At 38.8% G+C, this 11,228-nt stretch overlaps 1 protein-coding gene across 1 annotated transcript in view; it reads left to right on the top strand.

Moving 5' to 3' along the window:
- Positions 1-7,919: 7,919 nt before the first annotated feature.
- Positions 7,920-11,228, top strand: part of LOC106880724 (uncharacterized) — a 21,687-nt gene continuing 18,378 nt past the window's right edge. The window contains exon 1 of the mRNA XM_089345962.1: positions 7,920-8,107. Coding sequence (XP_089202088.1) covers positions 8,033-8,107 — 75 coding nt within the window. The 5' untranslated portion in view covers positions 7,920-8,032. The remainder of the gene's footprint in view (positions 8,108-11,228) is intronic.

Raw genomic sequence — 11,228 nt, 5'->3', positions numbered from 1 at the left:
TCCATATTTTATATCAGTTTTTCTTCTGGATAATGTTCTGGATTTTTGCTTTTGTTATTTCTTTTAATAGTTTCAGTCATTGGACAGCAGCCACAATGCGCCTCTACTCTCAAGGGCTTCAGTAGATCGGATTTTAATTCCTGTACTCATTTCAAGCTGTATTTTGTATTATTGATCACCACTTCACATACACATACACACACATACATGCAAAAGACCCTGTCGATGTTGAAATTCCAATAAAGGAGCCTTGAATCTTGGTTAGAAACCGCCTTTTTCTCTATTAGCAAGAAATCTTGAACTAAAATTGAATAATGAAACAGTAAAGCTATACAACACTTTTCTTAGGTTTAAAGTATGACATAGTTTTCATAATCTACTGGATCTTTGTGTTGCTGTTAGGAACCAGCTCTTTCTTTCAGAGAGAAGATTTAAATAATTGAAAGCAGAAGAGATACATAGATACACACATACCTACGTACACACCCACCCACCCACCTACCTAATTACATACATAAATACCTACATATCACTGGAACAGCCTGCTCAAGGAATTAATATGCAAGTAGCTGACCTCTCCTTAGACACATGAACGTTTAACATAGTTCTCAGGGAGATTCAGCATGAAACAGACCGTAATACACACACACACACACACACTCATACATATATTATTCACTTTGGTACACATGTGGGCTACCAAATAATTAACGATAAATATGTCATCTGTACAAACCTCTCTAATACATACAAAGGTAAAAATAATAGCATATATATTTGTACATACATTTATATGTTTCCCATTGTATAGGAACCTACATATGCTTCCCGACTTGCTACACATTTATGTATACACACACCAAGCGAGTACATATAACAATATATTTATACAGACTTAGAGTTGTATATATATATATACATACATCTACATTTAACAAAGAAGGAATTGATGCATAAACACACACTACCATGTTGTCACATCTGTTTTATTATGTATGTGTGAGAGTGAAAATTAAATTGCAAAGGTGATGCCTTAGATAAAAAGAACCACAGAGGCATTAAATTGCTAGATCAAGTGATCAAAGTTACTGGGGGGGGGGTCTATGGCTCAATTGATTAGAAATAGAATTAAACTAGAGGAGTTGTTTTGTACCTTGGAAGAGTACCACAGATGCCATCTTCCTAGTGAGACAGCTGCTGTAAAAATACTTAGCCTTTATCGACCTGGAGAAAGCTATCGACAGTTCTCCGCTCTAATTTATGGTGGTCTCTAAGGAAGTTAGAAGTAGAAAAGTGGTTTGTTAGAGCTGTACAAGACATGTACAGTGGTGCTGTCATGAAGGTAAGATTCGGCCATGAATACAGTGATGAATTTAGCATATAGGTAGGGGTTCACCAGGCTCAGTTCTCAGCCCACTCTTATTCTTTATAGTCCTCCAGGCCAAAACAGAGGAATTCAAAACTGGGTGCCCATGGGAACTGCTATATGCTGATGACCTTGCTCTTATTGAAGAATCTGTAGCAGAATTGGAGAAGAAATTCCTGGTATGGAAACAAAACCTGGAATCAAAGGGCCTTAAAGTTAACCTTGCAAAGACCAAAGTCGTTGTTAGTAAGAAAGGAGATAAAACTCTCTTTCCATCAGGTAAATGGCCCTGCTCGATATATAGGAAAGGAGTTGAAAGTAATTCCATTTGCTGCATCCAGTGTAAACTATGGATACGTAAGAGGTGCAGTGGAATCACCGGTAGATTAACAGATAAAGTCGTCTTTGTATGTAGCAGATGTGCAGGAACAATAAACACTAAGAGCACATGTGGCTTAGGTTTTCTCAAATGCCTAGGAGGATTTCTTGAGGTTGCAGATAGTTTCTGCTATCTAGGTGACCAATTTAGCAATGGAGGGAGATGCTCTGAAAGTATTGTTTCTAGAATAGGAATTGGGTGGAGAAAGTTCAGAGAGCTACTATCTCTGCTGGCAACAAAAGGACTCTCTCTCAAAGTGAAAGGTAGATTGTATTATGCTTGTGTGCGAACAGCTATACTCCATGGTAGTGAAACATGGGCTTTGAATGCAGAAGACTTGTGTAGGCTGGAGAAAAATGAAGGTAGTAAGCTCTGTTGGATTTGTAACATGTACGACAAAGTGCAAATGTATTGAGAAAAAAGTTGAGCATTAGAGGAATCAAGTGTAGTATGCAAGAGAGAAGACTACATTGGTTTGGACCTGTGATGTGTATGAATGAGGACAGCTGCATAAAGAAGTGTCGGTCACTAAAAGTAGATGGTACCTGTGGAAGAAGGAGACCCAGGAAGATGTAGGATGAAGTGGTAAGGACCAATCTCAGGATGTTGGGCCTCACAGAGGAAATGACAATGAACCGAAATGTCTGGCAATATGAGGTTCTTGAGAAGATCCACCCACGTCAGTGAAACTGAGTTACAGAAGTGCTGTGTGTCCCATCCACACTTAACAAGAAAACTTCTCTCACACACTCTACCACAACAAACCAAACTACATCTCAACATCTCTTCTTTTCCTCACATTTCCACTTCATGCATTATACTACTTCCCACACCCCAATCCTGTCCTCTTGGCCCTGTGCCACTGTATCATTGCTCCCTCTCCTAGCCCCCAACCTGTGTGTTCCACCCACATGCCCTGTCTCACTGTATCATTGCTATCTGCTAGCTCCCGACCTGTATGTCCCACCCACACTTAACAAGAAAACTTCTCACACACTCTACCACAACAAACCAAACTACATCTCTTCTCTTCCTCACATTTCCAATCATGTGGTTCCAGGTTCAGTTGCGTCATATGGCAGCTTGGGCAAGTGTCTTATGTTGTAGCCTCAGGCTGACCAATGACTTCTCAGTGAATTTGGTAGACAGAAACTGTGTGGAAGCCTATTGCATTTATTTCTGTGTGTGTGTGTGTGTGGAGGGCAGCACTTGTAGCAGATTTGAACTCAAGTCATCACAGTCAAAAATTTCAACTGATTATTCTGTCAGATGTAGTAGTAGTAGTAGGCAGCCATCGATCTCGAGAGACATTGGATCTGCTCCTGAAGAAATCGTGACAGCTGCTGATGGCGATGCAGCATCTGTTGTAGCTGTTGAGACCCACCTGGGAATGGCAGTCATGCATGCAGTGACTCCGTTTGAAGGAACTTTCTGCCAGCGCTACTGCTTTTTTCGTTTTGATAGCAGTAGGCATTCGTCGGTCTAGAGAGACCATGGATCTACACCTGAAGAAATCATGTCAGCTGCTGATGATAATGCAGCATCTGCTATGACTGTAGAGGCCCACATGGGAATGGCAGTCGTCACTTATACAGTGACTTCATTTGAAGGAGCTCTCTGCCAGTGCTACTGCTTTTTTTCGTTTTGATAGCAGTAGGCATTCGTCGGTCTCGAGAGACCATGGATCTGTGCTTGAAGAAATCATATCAGATACCACCCTCTTGCAGGATCGTGAGACTGACTCAGTTTTTAATCTGATTGGCTCGTCTTCAGTTACGTATACCTGCCCCTCCTCTCCCGAGCAATAGCCAGCGATATATTGTAAACAAAGCGACCATCAATCACTAATTTGCAACAAGCAAAATAACTAGTTGTAAGATCTCAAGAAGAGATCAGAGTAGTAACTATACTAACAAGTATATAGATCTACATACATATATTCCGAAGTAACAAATAGCATTACCTTTAGTTCTGTAATTATATACCGCATTTTAAGACCAGCACGTTTCAATCGCACCGATTAGTAATCATTGCAATTACAATTATACTATAAAATGGTGCTGTCTTTTCAGAATCTTAACATATTTTCCTAGTAATAGGGTAGATCGGGGAAATGATTTTAATAGCAGCGGGTAATAACAGTTGTAGCCAAGAATAAAAAAGGCTGAAATATTAAGTAGACAGCGGAATTCAGTTGCGAATAACAACAATGGGGAAGCTAGCGTTAAGTGTAGAAAATAGTGGTACATGGGAAGTAACTAGTACAATCTGTATCCTGACAGGACTCGGCTGAAATAACAGCATGGAAACGCTAGACAGTTGCTGAAATATGAATGATAGCACACCATTAGATATACAAACCAGGAGGAGATCTAATTAATATGAATGTCTAATATGAATTGGTAATGATAGGAGGATAGAAATTTATGTAATTGTGGGGAAAAAAAAATAATATCTCTCTGTTAGATACAGAATGTTTGAAGAAGAACTTGGTCTCTTTTACTCCTTTTTTCTTGTTTCAGTCATTTTATTGCGGCCACGCTGGAGCACCGCCTTTAGCTGAACAAATCGACCCCCACATAACTAAGCTTAACCCCAATTCTTTTCAATTTCTTTTAACCCTAGGAAAAACCATGTTACAATGCCTCGGAGCATTTTGACTTGATTCAACATAGATTAAACCCTTGTTTTCTGCTCTGCACTGGTGTTAAGTAGAGGTCACCCCTAGATATAAATTTGATAGCCATATCAGATTACAGCATATCTTCCTTCACTTGGTATCTTAAACTAACCACATGTAAATTAAACTTAGTTCACCTCGAACCACGCGTGCTGAAGGACATTGAATGAAGGTGCACAGGGGATGATACTGGGTTGCATGTGTAACTGTACACACTGTATGCAGCAGAAACACATGTTGGTCATTATAACCAAATAATTATGCTGTATAACCAACTGTAAAATTAAAAGAAAAAAAAAAATTGATCATGTTCCTGTCTCCATATTCTTTATAATTGTTTGTGCCTTCAGAAAGGAACAAGGCAGACATTCTATCCAGGGTGAAAAATGTCTGGTTGATGGAGCTGGAAGATTCGAAGCAGGGGATAGCTGCAGTATGTCGGATAAGTGACTTGAAACTAAGGAGAATGCATGCCATGCATCATACGGGCGTGGATAGAAACCCTGTATCTTGCCAGGAGGGTTGACACTGATGCTACTAGACAGGGCATTCGAAGAGTGGCCAGGAACTGTGATAGGTGTCAATCCATCAACCCTGCTCTGGGTGTGCATAGACAGGGAAACATCATGGTAGAATACATATGGTAGTGACACACTACTGGCAGGGGGGCATATCTCTTGATGGTTGACTGTGGGCGAGGTTGGATGGTCATTTGGAGAGAAATGAAGACAGGTACTGCAGACGAGGTTTCACGGAAACTGCACAAGATATTCCTAGAGCAGGGCCTTGTGGGCAAATTGCTGATAGACAATGACACTGCATTTTACTCAGAGATACTGAAAGAGATGCTTCAGAGCGGCATACAGGCCGAGTGGAAATGGAATCATGGAAAGACATCATCGAAAGATCAAGGCCTTAGCAGAGAGGGGGCACGTCTCACCGCCAGCAGCAGAATTCTGGTACATGTTGCCCCAGTCAGGACAGGCCAAAGAGTTCATGCCACACAGAGTGACATTCATTCAAATATGAATGGCAGTATCTGAGTAAACCATCAGAATACCCTGCGGAAGAGAGAGGGTTTGTCTTCATGGAGGTGGGAGATGAAGTCTGGGTGAATCCCTCCAAAGGCACACTGCACATGTCAGTGGAACAGAGGAACAGCGATGGCTGTTAATTGCAAAAATAATGCTTCTGTGAATGGAATGCTGTGTCAGATCTTGGACATTCACAGAATTGTTGCTTTACAGACAGGAAACGCATGCAGTGATATATGTATTGTAGAACCTGGAGGGGTTAGCATTAAACTCTGGCATCGAGAGCTATACCAGTCCCCAAACTGGATGTTACTGCGCTTTTCCAAAGGTCCCAGCCATCCCATCAAGAGTGAGGACCATGTACTGCAATAGCTTGGGATTCAAGGTCTCATGGTTATTTGACACCTTGACAAAACATTTAAGGGATCTTCATGGAGTAGGAGTAGGTTTTCAGGAAACAGCTTCACCTTCTGCTGTCCAAGGTCCCAGATGAACCTACATTATGGCAAGAAAGTCAAAAGTAGGAAGCAATATTGAACTCTTTCCCTCACCAAAAGCCAGTCCCAAAAGAATGGTTGTTGAAAAGGTGATAACACTGGTGGTTCCCCAATATGGTCATGATCTTTGGGCTGGTGTAGCCATCTGGTTCGCCAGTCCCCAGTTAAATCGTCCAACCCATGCTAGCATGGAAAGCGGACGTTAAATGATGATGATGATGACACACACATGTATATAGAAGATAGATAGATAAATAGATAGATAGATAGATAGATACAGGCGCAGGCACGGGCGTGGCTGTGTGGTAGGAAGGTTGCCTCCCAATCACATGGTTATGGGTTCAGTCCCACTGCGTGGCACCTTGGGGAAGTGTCTTCTACTATAGCCCCGTGCCGACCAAAGCCTTGTGAGTGGATTTGGTAGACGGAAACGGAAAGAAGCCCGGTGTGTTCGTGTCTGTGTTTGTCCTCCCTCCACCGCTTGACAACTGGTGCTGGTGTGTTTGCGTCCCCGTAACTTAGCGGTTCGGCAAAAGATTCCAATAAGTATTAGGCTTACAAAGAATAAGTCCTGGGGGTGGGGGTCGATTTCTTCGACTAAAACCTTTTTAGGCTGTGCTCCAGCATGACCGTAGTCAAACGAGTGAAACAAGTAAAAGAATAAATATATATGTACATATTTATATATGAGCCTGGTGTAGCCATCCGGTTGCACCAGTCCTCAGTCAAATCGTCCAACCCATGCTAGCATGGAAAGCGGACGTTAAACGATGATGATGATGATATACATATAAGATATTCATATATATACGTGGATACTTATGTACACCACACACACACATACATGCACACACACACATATAGCTTTTATTGCCTCATCAAAAAGTGTTCAAGCGCTAACATTTAGTATTTTATCTCAATACATCGTTCTATATTTACGAATCTGAAAAGAATTTTTATTACGATCTAAAGAAATATTTCCTTTCGTTGTAAGATCCATGTCTTTTTTTCTTCCTTTACTTATAATTCCATTCCCGTTAAGAGTGCATTGTGAGAATATTAGACAAATACCAGTGGTTGACCGATTCTTAACTTTATCGACCCGACCTACAAAGATTAAAGGCGAACTGACCGCGGTGGCAGTTCAACTAAGATCGTAAGCGGCCTTAACTAAATACAGACGACATTGTGTCTATGTTTATTTTACTACCATGTGAATCTGTAATGTAGCATGAACTACGAAGATACTTTAGATACGAAAAATCTGCCATCGCAGTTGCACGTATAGGACTATATTTTTAAATGTGTCCTTCGTTTTATTTAGCTCGTTTTGCTGCGTCTTGAACAGAGATGCTAGACGTCTGTATTTTCCAGGCCATGTCCTAGATTCAGATGTAATTTGCCCCCGGGTGGAATTTGTAAAATTCTTCAAAGTCCCGAATTTCAGCTTCCATCAGTTTAAAAAAAAAAAAAAAAAATATATAGATATATATATATATATATATGTTCTAGCCACCCAACTCCCGACAAATAAAAAATCTAGTCTGTAATGAGAGATCTGGTATATGTATGTATAAATGATAATAATAATAATAATATTAATAATCGGCAGGTGTTACAGAGTGACTCAAGGGCCGAGTGTTTTGTAAAACTTATCAAATAAAAGGGAATACACGAAATTTCGGCGCTTGAGTCACTCTGTAGCATCTAACGACAGTATATATACATATATTCATGTTTTGAGTTTTATTTTCCGGTTTGTATCACCAGTCACATATATACGCAAAAGGCCCAAAGTTAGTGTTGGGCGAGATCACAGAACGTGGCATCTTGGATTCTGACTGTCCAGATACAGAAATTTTGGCTGTTATTTTTAGCAGGTTGCAGTGGTGCGACCGTCACAGCCTTCCCTATCGTTTCCTCCTCCTCCTCCTCCTCCTCACTCCCTCCTCCTTCTCCTCACTCTCTCGTTACACTGTGACACTATAAGCTCGAGAACGAGGCTGTTACAGCTCGAAAAAGCAGGAAGGCAGACATAATATTGACACCAAAACGTTGAATGTTATCCGCTGAATTATGGAATTGCTGGCCATGTACAGCGATGGAGATCGATCCGATTCAACCGAACAAAACAGTGATGTTGGTGAAAAGGTGATACAATTTTAAAATTAGTTATTACCATTGTATTGTATTGATATATGACGATATATATATATATATATATATACACATGATGATGTGTTTTGATGGCGGCGATGATGGTGATTATAATTTGTTCTGTCTGCATAATGAATGATCATTATTATTATTATTATTATTATTATTATTATTATTATTATTATCATTATTACTATATATATTTTGTGTTTGAGCTAGTTCCCCTCCCCAAATAAAACGATCGTTGCCTCAACAACAGTGTTTCATTATAATGAGATTTAAAAATCGAGTTACGTTTTAGCAAATATATAGGCAAATATTTATATACGGACATTTTGTGCGCGTGTGTGTGTGCAGATCTAAATATTTATGTAAATATAGATATATATTTTGTATATAATAAACGTATATGTATTATATATATATATATATATATATATGTCTAAGTATTCTGTGTGTGGCGATCTCTCATAAGTATATATACATATATTGGTAAATTTAAAATTTACCCGTATATTTATAATCGATGTATATATATATTTATATGTACATAAGATTTATATGTATACTGTACTTAGAAACACGTTTATGTGATTGTATGTGTGTTTATATATGTAAATATATTCTTCGGCCTGTAGGTTGCAATCGTGTAAGGGAAGAACTATATTTGTGCATGTCTATATGTATATTATCACGTGTGTACGTTTTTACATATACATGTATAATGTAAGTATCCGTGTGTGTATATATATATATATTAAATAGAGAGGCGCGGGAGTGGCCGTGTGGTTCCGGGTTCAGTCTAACTGCGTGGCACCTTCTACTTTAGCATCGGGCCGACCAAAGCCATCTGAGTGGATTTGGTAGACGGAAACTGAAAGAAGCCCATCGTATATATATATATATCTATACATGTGTATATATTTGTGTATCTGTGTCCCCCCCCCATCGCTTGACAACCGATGGTAGTGTGTTTACATTCCCGTAAGTTGGCAGTTCAGCAAAAGAAACCGATAGAATAAGTACTAGGCTTACAAAGAATAAGTCCTGGGGTTGATTTGTTCAACTAAAGGTGGTGCTCCAGGATGGCCGCAGTCGAATGACTGAAACAAGTAAAAGAAAAAAATATACATAAGCACCGTTTGTGCATATGTATGGATATATATATATATTCTCATATACATATCTATAATGTATACGTGCACATTTATGTATACATTCGTATGTCTATGAATGCAAATATTTTTATAGAAATATATATGAATGTATATTTGTGTGTGTATATATATATATATATATATATATATATATATATATATATATATATATATATAAATGTGTGTGTGAGGTTGTCAGAGTGTGTGATAAGATAGTTAACTTGAGACTAGTCTTAGATAAAGCAACAGTTAAATTCATCTCTACCTATTCTCCATGGTCTGGGCTGGCATATGATCAGTAGGACCAAAATTACGAGGTCTTTTTTTTTGACTACCTTGACAAATAATTGACTCTATTATAGTATCTGGTGACTTCAATAGATATGTTGAGTGGCCCCCCACCTAATGGATTTCATGGTTTACATTGAGGTTATGGACTTTGTTTTTAGAAATGAGGAGGGGACAAGGCTGCTTGGGTTCTGTGGTGCAGATGTCTTGATTATCTGCAAGACTAACTTTAGGAAACCAGCCCGTCACCTCATGACCTATCAATGTGGTGGGCACAGAAGCCAGATTGACTATATCCTCAGGATAGACAAATGCTTTTGTTACAGACACTTTCCTGATTGAAGAATTTACAACCTAACATAGGTTAGCAGTTAGTGATTTCAGATTTAGAGCTAGAAGGACTTGGGAGAACGAAATCGGTTTGGAAGAGGAGGATGTGGAAGCTCAAAGAGCCAACAAGCAGGTAGAAATTTGAAGAATCTGATAAAAAGAGCAAATTGGAGGGAAGAGGAGGAGTTAGTGACATATAGCTTAGAAGACAACTGGACGTTCCTGTAGGACAACCTGTAGAGGATCATACACCAGACCCGTGGCCGGTGTAAAGTCCTGGCCTGGTTGAGGGTGATGTGGTGGTGGAGGTGTGAGGGAGACAGGCATGGAAAGATTGGTAAAATGGTGGTAGAGGAGAATTATATCTGAAGAGACTTTCCAGTGTTCTACAGCATGAGAACCTGAAGTGTGAAGTGTTCTGAACTGGAAGAGTGTGTATCAGAAAGAATCAAAATGGTGAGGAGTGTGTACAGGTAGATAATGGTACTCTTGCACTTTGGGAGAGACAGAAGCATGGAAGTGCCATTATGGAAAACTATTAAATGTGTGGAGAATGCTTGGGAGAAAGACATCTTCCCAATGTGAACCCAACAGAGGGACCAGATATCTGAGTTGACAGTAGTACATTAGATAAAGCAATCAATCATATGGAAAAACCCCTAGTCCATCAAGAATCACCATTGTGATGCTTAAAATATCTGGAGTAGGATACAACCGACTCACCTGTATAGTTAATCATGTTATACAGGAAGAACAACATTAGAGTCAGCAGATGTAAAGGTAAAGGAGGTGCCTCACATAGAGGTAATTACAGAGGTATGAATTTTATCTGACAATTGATATGCTTGAGAAAACTCATCAAGACCCGGAATCGTTGCCGTGGCAGATATTGGTGTCATGCAAATTGACACCCATGCTGGTGGTACGTAAAAGCATCCATTACACTCTTGGAGTGGTTGGCATTAGGAAGGGCATCCGGCTGTAAACAAAACCATGCCAAATCAGACTAGAGTCTGGTACAGCCCCTCTGCTTACCAGCCCTGGTCAAACCATGTATATATGTGTGTGTATGTATATGTATATGTATATATATATATATATATATATATATATATATATATATATATATATATATATATGTATATATATATATATATATATATATGTATATATATATATATATATATATGTATATATATATATATATATATATGTATATATATACATATATATATATATATATATATATATATATATATATATATATATATATATATATATGTATATATATATATATATATATACATATATATATACATATATATATATATATATATATA

This window comes from Octopus bimaculoides, chromosome 30 (assembly GCF_046866305.1).
Source record: "Octopus bimaculoides isolate indiv1 chromosome 30, ASM4686630v1, whole genome shotgun sequence".
Taxonomy (NCBI): domain Eukaryota; kingdom Metazoa; phylum Mollusca; class Cephalopoda; order Octopoda; family Octopodidae; genus Octopus; species Octopus bimaculoides.
The sequence above is the reverse complement of the archived record's forward strand: the minus strand, read 5'-3'. Positions and strand labels throughout refer to the sequence as shown.